Consider the following 17,210-nt stretch of genomic DNA (forward strand, 5'->3'; position numbering starts at 1 on the left):
AGGGGGAGGGGATGAGCTTAGCCTCACAATGAGTTAGCAATAATATGATTCATTTAGTTGTTTATTAAATATTATTTCCTCTATTCTTAATGTAAATTCTATAGAGCGATTTTATTATGTAAATTCAGCTGCTTTAATTGATTTATGAGAGATTTCTTCTAGCATGATCTAAGATTATTTATTTACTTCAAATATTTGACTTTCTTTTTGTCAATTTACGCATATAAATATATTTAAAATGTGTAAGTTGCTCATAGCACACCGTGATTCAAAAAATGTTACTCTCGTGCATGAAGGCGTGTGTGAGAGAAATAGGCATTCAACGAAGCCGCAGATGACGCTTTACTACGATAACATAAAACAATTATGTATATTCACCTCGGAGTTAGTTCCATCCCACCAACTCCCCTCCCCTGGTATTTAAGTACTCCATCTATCATAATATAAATGGAGGCACACAAAAAAATATGTTATTTTTCCCTTGAATACTTGGTACTTGAAAAAATCTCTCGCACTTGAGGTCCTGTGTTTCAATTCTCCTTCAATATCGTTCATATTAAAATGTCGTGATTTTTTTTTTTTTTTTTTTGGTTGTAGGGTGCATCGAAGGCCTACCAAAGAGACCTAGTTCATCTCAATCCCTACATGCTTAAACTTGGGACTGTTTTTAACATTGGGAAAAGAAATCAGTAACTAGTTGGTAAAACGACATCTTGAATAGGCGTTTAGAGTTATATTACAAATATAATCAAATATACACCGAAATCGATAGTTCGTTTCAAGAGATGACTAGCTAGAATCTCACATATCCAAAGATTATATATACAACAACAGGATAATCAATGTGAATATAACAAAGAACAAAACTGAAAACAACATCATCAATTCCTCGACCATCAAGTCAACTTTTCATCAATTCCTGCCTGCTTTGAACCCACAGAAAGGAACTCAGAGATAACTTCTAAGGGCATTCCCTTTGTTTCTGGCACTTTCAAGTAAACAAACACCCAAGAAATGGTGCACACAACAGCATAGATAGCAAAAACACCGGCGAGGCCAATCGAGGTGAGCATAATAGGCAGTGTGTAAGTCACAATGATGTCTCCAATCCAAAATGTCAGGGCACATACTGCAATGCAAAGGCCACGAACCCGGATCGGGAAGATCTCCGAGCACAGGATGTTAGGGATTGGTCCAAACCCCACGACAAGGGTGCAGAAGTAGACCACAACGTTGATGGTAGAAATTGTTGCATTGACAACGGAACCCAAATGGACAAGTTGTCCGAAAATTAGTACTAGGAGGGTGCCCGTTAGTACCGGTAATGTAGTCAGCAACAGCGACCTGTGGCAGGAAAGACGAGTAAGAGATAAAGAGAACAGTTAATGGTTTACTTGTGGAGCAAGGGAACTACTATACCTTCTGCCAGAAGTATCCAGTGGTCTCATGGCAATGCCGACAGACGGAAACATCAATAGGGTTGTGAGAGCACTTATGAGAATAGATGAAGAGGTGGAACTAAGGCTTAAATCTGATAGGAGAATTGCCACGCCTGCTTGCTCAAGAATTTGGGGAGTGTAATAAAGAACCCCTTTTATGCCGGAGAACTGCAAAAACGAAAAAAAAATCCGACATTGTTCTAAACTCTCAAACGGATTAATTAGAAGCGTGTAGTGCATATTACAATAAAAGTATTTCTACCAGATTTACTCGAATGAGTGAATTAGTACCTGCTGAAGAATTTGAATTGCCACCCCAACGAACAATGCACGCTTGACTCCTGGTTCTAAGAGATCCTTCCAAACGGATCCTTCAACAACAGTTTCCTGGGTTTCAATCTTTCCTTGTCTGAGATGCTGGCTCAGTTGGTTCCTCTTGGAAATTAGAGAAGGTTGACTAACCAGAGCAGAAGCTTGAAAATAATCGATGTCTTGAGCCTTTTCAGGACCGACAGCAACTGAAAGCATTGAGCCTCGTCGAGACTCAAGTGCACCCTCCTGGTGCTCTTCTGTCTTTTTTCCATCTTTTCCAACCTTCTCAGAGTATTTGTAAGCCAACGCCCAGCCACCGCCAATGTCCATACTACTCACAGCTTCACCACTAGTCCCCAGCATGAGGCTGCTATTGTGCCTCGTGCCAAAGAAGCTACTGGACTTACTAGGCATCATGTCATTTACCATACTTGCTGATTTTTAACCTGAGAGCAATGGCCTTCGAACATTGTCCTCAAAATCAGCAGCATTTCCATTTCCCTCCAAATCCCAATTCTCCGTCTTGTCTTGGCGTTCAGGCGGCGCCACATTTAGCACGCTGCCCATGTTCGGCAAATTAAGAAGGCTGCGCATACTTCCTGTGTTTTCGGGAAGAAGCTTCTCATGAACACTGCCAAATAGAGTTACAAGAGGATCCACATAAGGCATGTTTGGATTCAACAAGCTTCCTTGTCGCGACACCAAGCCAAGATTTGCTTGTCCTGTGACAGATTTCGCAATCATTGACGCCTTCCCCTCAAGCATCGAAGCCCTCCCATCCTCCGGTCCATACAGCCTTATTTGATCTTTATCCGAAGTCATTTCCTGGCCTTCACCGCCCTCATTAGCCGGTCCAATTATGTACTCTTCCAATGATGCTTCCCCTCCAACACCAAGTCCCTCAAACAGCAAAGCCATCTCACCTGCATATCAATCAATCCTAAAAAAACTAAGCATTCAAAAAATGGGAAAAGGGTAAACCCGTTACAATTTTAGACATTAGCACAATATCAGCACCGAAAACATAAGCATTCATAAATTCAAATGCAGTACTTTATGAACCTGAAACATCCTCCCGTCCGCGTAGTCTCTGCAGAACTTTTTTAGCCTTAGCCATTCTTCCTTTACTAACCACCGTGGAGACTCCGGCAGTAAAACAGAGTCAATCCAAGTTGAGGCATCCTTCAGTGACATTCCAAACACCATGCAGTATGACAAAAACATGCCTCCCGAACCGGTAAACTGTGGGAGAGTATTCAGTAGCCCTCTGATTTCAGGTGGGGCAGTTTCGAAAATGTAGACAGGGACAAGAGTAACGGCTAGTCCAATTCCAAACCCATCTAGTAGCCTTGCCATCAGAAGGACATAGACATTTGGAGCCCATAGCATTACCAAACCACTGAGAAAATATAAAACTGATGAAATTATCAGCATTGGACGTCTTCCTAGTCAGTCTGAAACTGGCCCTGAGGTGAGAATGTTGTGATGACAGTGGCACCGATCAAAGACATGGCTACGATAAGCCCTTCGATCGTCGGTTGGGTTTCCAGCTTAAATTCCCTTTTGATGTAAAGCACAGCCCCTGCAAATTTGATTTGTAAATGTCACAGCTTCCATATCACATAACACAATGCCTGCTTTTGATATGTTTTCCGGGTTGACGAGGAAAACCCTACAACTCTCATAACTCAAATTAAATAAAGATATGTGCAATCATTTGCAAAAGAAGATAATTATTCATGCCTCAAATGAGATCTCAAAGACTTATTATTTAGATTAGCATATAGCCGAGTTCGAATCTCTCTTATGTAGTTTAAATTAGATTAAAATGTCGCTCGAATAAGAGAATCATCATAGAAATAGTACCTGCAATGGTTGCATTGTCCCATCCTTGCAACAAGTTTCCTGTCGCAGCAGCAATGGCTACAAAAACAGCTCCCCACATTCTTTCTGCTGCCACAAACAACAGGAGGACCTTTCAAACCCAGAAGGGAATTCAGCAGAGAAAGAAGGAAACTCTTGTACTTTGTAGCATCAACCTTAAATTTATATAATTTAATTAGAAATTAACGCCAAATTTGAATATATATTTGCTTTCTTGGAAAGAAAGAAATTACCTTTCAAGAAGAGAGAGAAACCATGAAATTAAAGTACATGTACATAACTTCTGAGAAGAAACGATCTCAGTAAGTGCTTTTGGGTTTTAACAGGTTCCATGAAGTTTTGCTGAAATTCCTAGTGTGCCTCTTTTGAACCACACGCAACATGTAGCCCTCTTCCTGCGGTTAGAGAGTGGGTAACTGTTAATTGCCTAATTTTTTTTCTTTCAAATTTTCTCCTCTAATACCGGTAATGAAAAAAGTGAAATAATCAATGAGAACAAAACTCAAAGATTGAAAAAATTAAAGAGTGAGAATTTCAAAAAAAAAAAAAAAAAAAAAAAAAAAAAAAAAAAAAACACTAAAGAAAGAAAGTATTTTGTATGGTGGGTCGAAATTGGCATTAAGATTTACTACTGCATGATTGTTCAGGTATGAGATTAGTCTCCTTTGGTGCCTGGTTGATATGATATTTGATTGTTAAGGTATATGATAATCTTACAAGTGAATAGGACGGTTTTATGGACCACAATATTGAAAAAACAATGTACTCGAATTTGGAGATGAGATTACGTTTTAATACACTATATCTAGTTAGATTTGCTCTATATTTGTTCGACGCGTAGAATAAGGGCCTAAAATTCATCCCTAACCAATTACCCATTAATATTTTTTTTAAGGTTATTCCTAAAGGGGTATTTTTTTTTTTTTTTTTCAAAAAACCGATAGCATTAGTGAGTTAAATTATTAGTTGTATTGGGGGGAAGAGTTGATGATCAGACCTACACCATAGTGCATAATTAAGTATGATTGTTTTTCACCACTACTGTAAAATATTATCTTCAAAGGAGGGGATTTATTAAGTATGGAAAGAAGAGCTGAGACAAAGAGCTAAGGAATTCATATCAACAAAGACCCACTACAATATCTCTATATCCACTTAACTTCAGAAGACAAAGCAATCCCTAACCCTAATTCCTGCCATAGACAGATGCACTTGAACATAATTACCACCCCCAAAGTGGTAGCAGTTTTTTTATTTTAATTTTGTGTACCTTCATTTCTTAATAAGATCAATTAGTAAACTACCATACAAGAATAATATATTTTAGAAAATTAATATCATGTATATCGGAAAGTAAGATGCATGTATGAAGAAGAATCCATTTATGGATATCTGGGAACCAAATCATGGCATTGTTGTCCCTTATGAATTTAGACAATAAAGTTAATAGCTTTTTTTGGTAAGTTCGTAGAGCCAGGTTTACATATGCTGTAATTTTTCGGTGTTATTGTTACCAGTGCACTTATGTTATACTGCATTTTTATATTTATTATTATTAAATCATGACATATCGATTATAAAGTTGATTTATTCATATTATAGCAAGTGAATTAGTACATCATGTGATGTAAAGATGTGACCGTTATACTCAAAATTCTGCATACAAGAATCAAGTATAAACATGATTGAATATGTACCCACCAGAAGATTGAGAAAAAACTAGGCCTTTTTTCTTCTTTTTCTATTTGGATAATGATGAGACAATCATGTTTTTTAAGGATCCTTTAGGTTTCTCAACCAGCTTATCTGAGCCAACCCAGCCTGCAGAGTAATGTTGATCGTGAGTGGACACGAGTTTTGAAAATGCTCTTGCAGATCTGAACCTTGATGCTGATGATGACCCGGACCTTTTTGAAGAACTAAGTTTAAGGGTTCCTGGGAAAACTATTGAGCAAGTGAAGAAGCACTTGGAAGCATTGGTTGAGGACACTTTGATGATCGAGTCGGGTAGCGGTACCCAAGTACGAGACTTTCACCGAAAGAAAAGTTAGAACAAAACCAATACTTAGAAGGAAATGGACCGAGGAAGAACACAAGTAAGTCCTTATAAATGTGTGATTTAGATTTAGGACGAGAACACATTGCATAACTCATGGTTATTAATTAATCTTCAAATTTTATGTTATTTTTGAAAATTTTGGCCATGATTTGGTCAGGTTGTTCTTGAAGGGCTTAAGGAATATGGGAAGGGAGACTGGAAGAGCATTTCCAGGTTCTGCGTTATGACAAGAACCCCAACACAAGTTGTAAGTCATGCTCAAACGTACTTCCTCAACCATGATAAAAATTCTGCAGAATTATCCCATCAAATTGTTAATGGTGATCTGTGATCATCGCTCCACCTCGAAGATAGGATGAGTGAATGTTATTGCTAACAATCCGTCACTAGAAACCTCTCAGCAAGAGATTTTAGTGGTTATAACAACCCATTGGGCTGTCACTAATGATTGAAGAAAAAAAATTCTTGCAGTTTTTTGTTTATTTTTCTTCAATTGCCTTATTTTGTTTGCTAACTAGTGTAACAGTCATGCAATCACATAATTTTATAATGGGAGTTTCAACGAAACACTCTCTGTACTGTTCAATTTTAACAAAAAACCATATTTTTACCTTTCCCTAGTACTATTCACTACACATTTATTTGTCATTTGTCATTAAAACTAAAAAAAAAATATTTAACTTTTCGTTAGTTTTCCTTTTTATAAACTCACTCCAGCTATGTCACATGTGTTTCTTTATTAATACTATATTTTTATGTCCACAACATATAGCATTGTTGTTGAACAAATTAAAACTCGTTAATTACTAACATGTGGCCAACGAGCGCATAAAAAGTAGAGAGCACATTGAAGGGCTGCAACTCTTCGTTTATTCTAATTTTAAATATATCGTTGTATCAAAATTTTAAAAAATTAAAAAAAACTCTACAAACCTTGTTGTGAGATAATTCTTCACAATGCTATCTTTACTGGAGCTAAAAATCTAAATATATGTAGATTCGGTTGAAATAAAAAACAATGAATCTTCTAAAAATCAAATAAGAATAATCACATGCCGAATAAATATAAAACAAATCTTAACTAGATAAGGCGAATTAAAACATAATTTCATCCCGGTTTCGAGAACATGGTTTTTCAATATTGTGGTCAGTAAAACCATCGTCTTCACCTATAAAATAATTCAAGACTCAATTCGTACGTGCATAGTTGCAAGCAAACTTGCAATCCAGTTATATATTATTCTCGAATTCGTATTAGGTGGTCTTTCATTTTAAAAATGATAGAGGAGATCTCCGAGGCATCTGAAGGCTGCAATGAGGAGAAGGATGTTAGTTTTGTAAAGCTAAACATGTTCAGCATAAAACATCGAATCAATGATTTACCAGAGGTATCTATTCACAACATTCCCTCTACCCAATTTTTCATTTGTATACAACGTTAATCTAATATTTTGAGCCATTAGATTATTTTTTATGTGATCTAACGGCTGTAAAAATTTAACAGTCAAAATATAGGGACGTTCTGTCAAACCACGCAACTAATATGTTGGTGCATTCGGCGCCGTTGGATGGATTAGATGGACGGAGGAGGATGCACTTGCCAGATATGGAATCCAACGTTACGAGCTAAAGTGGAAGGTTGACTGCTAAAATGGCACTTCCACGTGAATATGGAAACGTATTTAAAGAAAATCGGGCATTTTGTTGGAAGGCGTTATTGCCTTCTTGTCAACTCCGTTACTTTCTATGTTTGATATTTTTCCCTCCAATTTCTCAACCTCTTTATCTGGACTCTTTTACCATTGTACCCCTTATGTTTTATCACACTCTTACCTTGTATTTTGTATTAGTATCACTTATCATTTTGTACATTATTTACCATTTTTAGTACGATTTTATGATTTTCAATTATAATATATATGTGTTATTCGATACAAATCGATGATGCTGCATATATTTGTTATTCGATACAAATGGATGATGTCGTGGTATGTAAGGCGCAACTCTAATATTTTTAAAATTTATAAGTTACGTACGTCTATAGTAAATGCATAATACAATTAAAAATTTAAATTTCATAGTGGATAAAGTTAAATTTCATAAGCAACTATCGCCATATAATTGTACTTGTTGACCAGAATTTGTCGATATGTCGACTTTTATTATCATTTTAAATCTCATCATTAATTCCATTTTGTCGGCCGTTTTCATATACGAATCTATTTAACGAACTATTAGTAGACGTTGGAGTCAGTTGATCGTCCAAAACACGTGCTCTAGAATAGTTCCGGTCGCGATGATTGATCATTGATATGAGTTCGGACGCCTAGGGTTTTTATACTCAAATACTTTTAAACATAAAACTCAAAGTACATAAAAAAGGAAGAAGAATTTTGTTAACATAAAAATATATTTAATAGTCGTCTACAAATATTATATCCAGCAACTTCATTTTTCCCCACCATTGCAATTATTTAATCAAAATAATATTAGTAGTTCATTGTTCGATTGACATTTTGGTAATTTTGACAATGAAATTTGTAACGAACGCCAATTTCAGTCAGAGCAATATCTCTGAAATTTGGTGTGCGGTCCAAGTGCATTTTGGTAAATACGAATGCAGTCTTTCAACTATAAAACGACGTCAAGACCTATGAGGAAGACCAAACCTAATAAGAAACAAAAGCATCTTCTCTCTCTCTCTCTCTCTCTCTCTCCCTCCCTCCCTCTCCCCGAAAGCATCTTCACTCTCTCCGAGCCTCCCGAAACCCTCAAACTCAAAACGGCATGATCGGTGACTGAATTTTTTTTCTGGATATCTGGGCTGAAAGAAGGAGCAAAAGTAATTTGGATCATAAACTCTTACATATTCTTTTTATTTTTTGTTCATGTGATCAGCAGATTTGGGATGCAAAAGAAATGTTAAGGATTGTCGCATGGGTGACTTTGAGATATGCATGGGTCGGGTGACTTTCAATCATTTGTGGAAATGAATCTCATAAAGAGATCTAAATTTATTAATAACTGAGAGTCACCCTGAGTGCGGCTATCCCAATCATCCGTGCAAATTCGTTTTATTCTCTTAGAATAAATTTTTTGGTGAATTTATATTAAGTCCAGATAACTACTCAGCTTTTAGGTGCAATTTCAAATTTGTTCTAATCTTTTAAAACATTCCAAATAATTACCTAAATTTTTGAAAAATTCATCTATTAAGTTCATTAGCGTTCAGTGATGACATGGACAAATATTAAGCATGTTTTAACTCTCAAGTCATCTATAGAGATTTGAATCTCCAAATTGACATCATGTAGCTGAGCAAATTTACAGTTTAACTTGACTAAAATGGGTCAATTTGAGGGATTAGAACTCTAAAGACATTGATTAGTGAAAATCAACTTTAGTATTTGTCCACCTTATTATTTAATGTTAGTAACGTCATCATTTAATGTTGGCAAAGTCTCTGGTGACCTAACAGATGTCTAATTTTTAAAATGTTAGATAGTTATTTGGAATGTTTTAAAAGGTTGAGACTAAATTGAAATCGTCCTAAAAAAGTTTTTTTTTTTTTTTTTTGTACTTAACCCAAATTCATTTTGGGAGAATATTGAACAAATTAATTATTTCTTCAAATTTTCTCCTTACATTAATCTTGTTGGTCATCAGGGTTTATAATTATGTGAAAAAGAATTAGAACTCTAGGATCTCTATCATATTAACAATATTTATATAACATTTGCTCTCTCATTATAAGTCTATACACACACACACACACACACACACAACGAAGTCCATTTTTACGTATGAGTTGTTTTGATGGGGGTCATTAATATTGAATATATATATATATATATATATATATTGTTCGGGTATTTTTTTGTGGTCTCCCCTCAACATAACAAGAACAAATTAAAGCAATCACTCATGGACCAGAAGAAGGAAAACACCTCAAACTCGTGTACTTTGCCACTATTTCCTGCGGAGAGAGTCAGAAAAACCAATCTACCAGAGTCGACTGAGAAAGCTGTAAGCCTTAAAGCCTTTGCTGACGAACCGTACGTATCCCGTCAAATTAACGGTCGCATTGCCGGTTGTTCTCCCTGACCTCAACGAGCCGGCCGTTCTCAACCTGGATTTGACATTGGCTACAGGGTGACGCGCGAGAGCCAAGCTGCTGTGGGTTGCGGTTATTTTTTATGTTTTTTTTTTTTTTTTTTTCCTGGTAGCAATGTATTGAATCCTATCCTATATATGGTGTAGAATTTATATATGGAGCTTCTTTTGGTCATAATCCATTTTTATTTTCTCGTCATCTTTTGTACATAGCTAGCTAGCATTAAGGGTATGAACTGTAATCTTAATTCATCATAATCTAAACCACAAGGGTTCATGTTGAAGCGTATCAATATCGTATTATATGAACATAAAAACGCACAAAAGTTAATTAACCTAATCGTTCAAATTCTTTACTGATTTTTATCTAAATCTCAATGACACGCACTAAAACTTCTGAAAAAAACCGTTATATGAAAGAAGAGCGCGCAAAAGGAGAATGAGTGTTATAGAACCGTTGTTGGAGGAACCAAAAAAAAAAAAAACCCACAATCTTTGGGCATGTTTGTTTAATGAATTTTTCATACATATAACATTAATGATTTCAGTCATTTGTCTGAGCTTAAGCATATTTGAAATTCTACACTATGCTTGTGTAAAAATATTGTTGTCCTCTTACGACAACAATATTACTACCCCAAATTTGTGGCAGTTTATTCATTCATAAAAAATGAAGATAAATTTAACTGGTAATGCCACCATCTTATTTGTTTAACTAGTAGCACATATTCATATTTATTATTATTTTTTCGTCAAATAGTAGATTTTGTTATATTAGATGTTAGATTAGCCACCGACGGAGTTCAAACTCACACCGTCATGTAACAGGTCAACACCTTTCCACCACTATGGTAAGGAGCCACTTGCACATATTCACATTTATTAATTGGATTTCTTTTTTTTTTTCCCTGAAAAAATGATTAACGATTTGATATAACAATTTTCTAAATAAAAAATATGTAAAAACATGTATTAAAAGTGTATTTACATCCGAAAGCAAGATGCATGTAGGAAGACGAAACCATTTATGGATATAGTGACAGTAGTAAACCAATTCATTGCCAAATCATAGCAGTGCTGTCCCTTAAGAATTTAGTGATATAAAGTGATTTCTAAGATTGGGATGACTCCTCACTTGATCTATGACAATAAAAATCAATAGAAGTGATCCAAGAATTTATCTACCGTAAGTCATTTTGATTCTTTCGTTAAAATCAATCAATATTATGTGAAGATGATCACTAATACCATGTGAAGATTAGACCGCGGCACTAAAAAATTTCTTAATACGGCTCATCCAACCGTTATATTCGTATTGAAGCGAACCCAAATGTAGAGTCCGGTCGTTATGGGTCTCAAAACTACAAGATCTAGCCCAACATGTCTCTTAAGCATACCTCCATACATCAGTGTTATAGGCCCAATCCTAGCCATAATTTCCAGACGTTGTCGTTTGGTTCACCTGCTAGTTATCATGTTATGTGTACCAATGGCACACCACGAGGCACAATTCCGGTCGCTGGACAATGATGTTAGACACGTGAGTTCTTGTTCGAACTCTTTCTTTGGGTTGTTATTGTTGTGAGTTCGGTCTATCGGCGAAGGCACTTTTGTCGTCTTATTGCACTCAAGTTCAAATCTTCATCGTTGTTAATTAAATAGTTTTTTTAAACCAAAAAATAACTTATTTTGGTCAGTTAGATAAGTTATTTCTACATAATCAATTAGTCTGGTGAATTTATAATTAATTTACTCTAAATCCCTTATCCAAACATAGTTTAATATATTTTTTAAAGAACATCGATATTCTACACTAATCTACATTAAAATGAGAGAATATGATATAATGCACAATGAATTGAAGAAAAATACCTTAACCACCGCGCAATTCACCATTTTCAATACATCCTTGTATTTTATTTATAATCAATTGACTTATTTTACGTTCTCTAACTCATTTGGTGATCAATAAATTCATAATTCTATTATTTATTCTCTAATCTCACTATTGCTCTGTTCTTCGAAGGTAAATACACGTAGGCGGTGACAAAGTTTGCTGATTATTTATATAAAAAGATTATCCTTTACATATTTAATTTTCATGATTGATTTTCGTGCTCCAACAACATTGACAGTTACCGAACAAATGAACAGAGTTAGCCACGAAGGCAAGAAAAGTTTACATCTTATCAGGTGAAGAAAAGCCACCCAAATAATACTATAACATTTTTAGTCAAATGTATTGGATGCAGCCACATCGGAATAAGATCATATCCGAATCCTCTCAATCTCGGAAATTACTTTATCATGTTCCTTTGTTTGTCATTTTACGGTTATAAATTATTTTGAATTATTTTATTTAAAATTAAACATAAAATAATACTTCACGAAAATATATTACAAAATATACGATGAATAAATACAATAAAATGATCTTCATAATCCTCACAAACAGAATCCAGAAAGAATCCTTATCCAGCGACATCCACTGCTTTTTGTTTTGTGGATGATTCAAGAACATGATGAGTCCCTCAAGTGCCTCAATCATAACAATAAGATTAATTTTGGGAACCTATGCAGCCATACAGATTCCAAGTTAGTGGAAAAACCTACCCATTAATTTCCCCTCTTACAATCATATGATAATGATGATGATAAGTGAATGTGAAAGATAAGAATGCTAAGGACAGTCGTTTATGTGATAAGTAAGCAACTTCACTAATCAAACTAATGAAGGGGTGTTTCACTTGGTTATGTCTTTCAACTAACCAGTGCCCCTTTTACGACTACGAGCTATTCTAGTGTATGTTACTCGTGAGTGATTGCCAACTATTAATTCTATTATAGACAGATATTGACTCAAGGGTTGACTATAGTGGACCGGTAAAGACAATCGCGGACTCACAGTGTACTCCAGCCCACTCCAAATTATCAAAATGTCATACTAAATTGTCGAATCATCTTAAATTTCTCAAATTTAGTGACCAAGTATGTGTCTGATTGTGTTCCCATATCTAATCAAACTGATAAATGATTTTCCAAATTTCATATCGAGTGAACGATTGTTCCTAGCATGATCCATACCACCTTGTAAAGTATACAAACCAATGATCACATCAAACAATACATCTTGTGGCAATTTAATCTATCTCGCTCTTTTCCCTTGTCTTTCCTAAACGTCAAGTGTAAAGTTGAAGAAAACATCTTGGATAGGGTTGGTCTTTTTTGCTTCGAGTCCGAACAGATCTGCACATCAATGATATGTTTTTTACAATCCCCAATTGATCAAACGTTTTCACATGGGCCAAGAGCCAAATGCTGGCCAAAAAACTCAAGTCGAATTTAATAGCCCCTCGCATACGCTTAAGTTTGGGTGCAGGATAATCTCATCCTTAGAGCGATTGTTCCCTATTTCTCAACACCCCAACATGCATGCCTCACCACCTCATCCTGGGGTCCTCCTGCAAAATTGACAACCACCGGAAATATTCGGGGCTACCACCGCCACTACCGCCACCACTGTCACCGGTCTTTTTCCTTCCTGGTAGGGTCGGTCTCACGGAAGTCAGGGTCCCAGGAATGGGGGAGGTCTTGAATGTACCTTCCTGGAAGCTGGGGTTTTTATTTTTCAATTCAACCCATGGAAGATGAGTTGCAAAGAAGCTAGGAGAGGCATGTGATGGTGCTGAATCAGCTGGTGATGATAAGATCATAGTTGGAACTGGAGGATTAAGAATAGAAAATTTTCGGTGTAACTGTCACACGGTCCTGGTGTTACCCATCACTCAGGTTATAGCGCGTGTCACGTCGTCCACACTGACCATAATTAAACCATATGGTAGTGTGTAACTCTGAACAATTTCCAACAAGAACAGAGGTCTCCATAAAGTCATAAGGCTGAACGACGGCCGAAACTATAACGATCCATACGACAAAAGATTTGGTGTAGCAAAAGACCTTCAAGATAATTGGTTTAAAAATAGCTACTATAACATCTCATCATATTGTTCTAACTAAACGACTTTCAACAGCATGTGATTCACCACAGTAACTTCTGAAATTAACCAAGGCTATCCACATATAAAACTTTACCACCATTCAGTAAATACTGAACCCCTGCATCATCACTTTAATCTGCACTATTTTTACCTAAACAGTAACTAAAGCATAATTAAGCATCTATTCACTATTTGGAACGCACAATCAGGGGTCTTCTATTCAGATAGAATCTGTGGGAAAGCAATTGGAAGCAGAGTCAACAACCTATTAAGTATTAAGTAAGAATTAGGCATCGATCTGGATTTTGGGAGCAGGGGAATATTCATAAGCTCTAAGTCAGAAGATTAGGTCAAGATGCTCCATCCTATTGATAAGGTCAAGACTTAGAGTACCCAGATCACATCGAAAGTCAGATTCCGAATAATTTTTACCATATTAGCAACAATGGAGTGAGCATATGATTCTAGATTCCCTTTGAATGGAAACAAAATCTATTACAAGTGGTAGAAAGGATACACGTACAGAGATATCATGAACAATGGATTGGAGGTGATATACACAGTACAAGTTTTTCGTTTCTCCTATATGCCGGCTGAATTGTACACCTCATTTTGACTCAAAGATAACAGAAATACAGATGGATGAAAAGAAAAAATTGTAACAATAACAAATAAAAAGCAGATATACAATTTGGTATGGGATAGTCAATGGAACAATTTAGAAACCCACCATATTAGTTGACGTTGATTCGTAGTCTCTTCCCTCATCTAGCATGCTAACAGATGGTATTCCTGTTAAAAAGAAATAAGAAAGGTGTGAGTGGCACAAAAATGTGACAGAAAACATAATCAAATCATCCCTAGTAGTAGTTGTTACTATGTTGTTGATCATACATGCTCACAACTCACAATTCAGTAAAATTATGTTCTCATGTCACCACGATAGGTAAAGGTAAATGCATGATTCTACTTTTCTGGCTTATAAGTAAATTTGCCAAGATATTGTTTTGATAGCTTACTCGATAGAAATTATCACATCTCTTGCAGGGATTCAGTGATTAATCAGGCTTTTACATAATCTTCACCATTGCGCTTCCTTTTGTTTGACCTTGAGAAGCAGCAGATTTGAGCCCAAGTCTTTTTCTGCTTAACAGGTTGTGCTTTAACATCTCTTTTCGCGACAAGCTCAGCCATGTATTGAACAACAGCCTAACATGCACCATGAAAGCACAATTAGCCTTGAGATAGAAGTTACAAACCTACTGGATATAGAAGTCAATACAACAGAGGAAACTTACTTGTGCACCCTTTTCGGCTATGTGTCTTGGTGGGACTTCAAGAGGGTTTTCTTCAACACGCAGAACACGTAGTCGAGTGAGCATCCTGAAGGAGTCTGGGAGAACTCGTATCTGGTTGTTGCTGATATCCAACTCTTCAAGCATCTCGAGGTTCCCAATAGACCTTGGCAGGGATCGCAGATCAGCGAAATTGTTCCCAATGTTCATCTTGACAAGTGAGGTGGCAAAGCACAAGTTCTCAGGCACTGACTCAAGCTCATTGAAACTCACATCCAGCTCCCTCAGGCTCAACAGAGACGACACGGTTGTGGGCAACTGTTTGATGTTATTGTAACGCACAGACAAAACCTCCAGGCTCTCAATCTTTCCTACAGCTTCAGGAAGTGCTTTAAGACGGTTATAATCTGCACGCAGCCCTTTGAGCGAGGTACAATGACCAATAGTATGAGGAATTTCTTCAATATCATTGGTCTCAACATTCAATGTCTTGAGGCTAGCAAGGGACCCAATTGTGTCAGGAAGCACAGTGAGCCTGTTTGAGCTCAAATCGAGCTCTTCAAGATGGACCAATCGGCCAAAGGTAGCCGGCAGAGTAGTCAAGTTGTTTGCTCTAAGGTCTAGAGAGACAAGGCTAAGAAGATCTCCAATAGTGTCGGGCAGCTGAGCAATCCTGTTTGAGTGCAAATCCAATTTGGTCAAGGAGGAAAGACCTCCAATGGTGGTTGGGAGGACCAGAATCCGGTTTTCAGACAAATCAAGGGAGACCAATCTCGAAAGCTTTCCTATCGAGTCAGGCAGCCATTCAATTTGGTCCATCAACTTGTTTCGAAGATTAACATCATCGGTGCCTTTCTTTGCAAACACTTCAATTAAGCTCGCTAACTTTATCAGACTCAATTTCTCACCCTCTTGACCTATAAATCCCAACACACAAACAATAAATCAAACAAACAAAACCCACATTGCCTAATAAGCAAAGCGCCCCGAAAAACAATTTAAACCAAGAAATAAACAAACAATTCAAACAAATATATCAATAAAAAAGAAAATAAATTTGTATAGTGTATCGAAAATCCACCTCCAACTCCACCTCCTCCTCCTCCTGTTGAATTGAGAGCGGAAACCGGCCTGAGAGACGAATCCACTATCCGGGGAGTTGGAGAAACAGCAGGTCCAGCCCCAATTCCATCCAAGTAGAAAGCTTTCTTGGCCTTGCTGACCACGAAATTGTCGTCTCTGCTGACTCTGGCTGAAGAACTTTTAGCAACACCTTCTCTGTCAGTGTTGAACACATACGCCGCAGCAGCAGCAGAACCAGAAGAAGAAGAAGGAGAGGGCCGGTGAGGAAGGACCCCAGAAACGGAATTCGAACTCGAACTCAAATTCGCCGCCGCAGAAGAGGAAGAAGTGGAATCGGGAGAGGAGACGCAAGTGGAAGCTCTCTGAATCAAATCATCGAACAGATTATGGACGTTCTCGAGATCGAGCAACTTACGGGCCTCCCGCATCTCCTCCTTGCTGTTGAAGTAGACCAAGTTCCTCTGCATCTCCTGCAGCACCATGAACAGCTCTTCCGGAACTTGCAAGCTCTTGGTCTGCCTGGCAATGGCGTCGAGCCTGGCCTGTTCCGCCATTTCCACATTCCGAACCAGCGCCACCGCCGCTTCCACCTCGTCGACAGCCGGCCTCGGCGGCAAAGATCTGTGAATTCTCATGATCTCTTGCACCACTTGGTCCACTGATTCAACCGCCGTCGTTTCCATTTTCCTCCGCTTCAGAAAAAAAAAATCAAAATTGGATTTTTGGGTGTGGAGAGCAGAGAGGTGGGGGTGGTTATGAAATTTTGAGGCAAGAAATCAAGACACCCTGCCGTCGTCGTCTCACAAATCCAGCCGTTTCCATTCTCTCTCTCTTCTTTGGCGGTTTTTTATTTTTTATATGTAAGAAAAATGGAAATTGGGATTCTAATTATTTCTGAAAAGGAAAAATGATATTTTGATGCATGTATATAGCGTGAAGCTTGATTACGACTCATGGGCTGATCGGTTATCAGTTGAGTCTAGAATCTCGAAGATGCATAGTGATATGCTTTCACCAGTCAGCACCA

At 37.2% G+C, this 17,210-nt stretch overlaps 1 protein-coding gene, 1 long non-coding RNA gene and 1 pseudogene across 2 annotated transcripts; 1 reads left to right on the forward strand and 2 right to left on the reverse strand.

The window, feature by feature from the left end:
• Positions 1–344: 344 nt before the first annotated feature.
• Positions 345–3,277, reverse strand: LOC108865394 (annotated as a pseudogene).
• A 3,634-nt stretch (positions 3,278–6,911) lies between these two features.
• Positions 6,912–7,605, forward strand: LOC125473035. Its single transcript, XR_007254955.1, has 2 exons — positions 6,912–7,082; positions 7,199–7,605. It is a non-coding gene; the product is annotated as an uncharacterized LOC125473035 (long non-coding RNA).
• Positions 7,606–14,256: 6,651 nt separating this feature from the next.
• On the reverse strand, positions 14,257–17,204 carry LOC103959150 (plant intracellular Ras-group-related LRR protein 4). Its single transcript, XM_048575731.1, has 4 exons — positions 16,182–17,204; positions 15,104–16,017; positions 14,825–15,014; positions 14,257–14,597 (listed from the first exon to the last, which is right to left on the reverse strand). The coding sequence occupies exons 1-3, from the start codon at positions 16,864–16,866 to the stop codon at positions 14,868–14,870; spliced, it is 1,746 nt and encodes a 581-aa protein (XP_048431688.1). The 5' UTR covers positions 16,867–17,204; the 3' UTR covers positions 14,257–14,597; positions 14,825–14,867.
• Between the last annotated feature and the right edge of the window lie 6 nt (positions 17,205–17,210).

Source organism: the organism of the source record quoted next, unplaced genomic scaffold (assembly GCF_019419815.1).
Source record: "Pyrus x bretschneideri cultivar Hongxiangsu unplaced genomic scaffold, Pyrus_bretschneideri_v1 Contig8, whole genome shotgun sequence".
Classification (NCBI taxonomy): domain Eukaryota; kingdom Viridiplantae; phylum Streptophyta; class Magnoliopsida; order Rosales; family Rosaceae; genus Pyrus; species Pyrus x bretschneideri.

Excerpts from the sequence above, each read along its gene's own strand:
- LOC103959150 (XM_048575731.1), bottom strand. The coding sequence starts at position 16,866 with ATGGAAACGACGGCGGTTGAATCAGTGGACCAAGTGGTGCAAGAGATC. Across the intron at positions 16,018-16,181 it reads AGGAGGAGGTGGAGTTGGAG|GTCAAGAGGGTGAGAAATTG; the intron begins GTGGATTTTCGA and ends TGGGATTTATAG. Across the intron at positions 15,015-15,103 it reads TAGCCGAAAAGGGTGCACAA|GCTGTTGTTCAATACATGGC; the intron begins GTAAGTTTCCTC and ends GGTGCATGTTAG.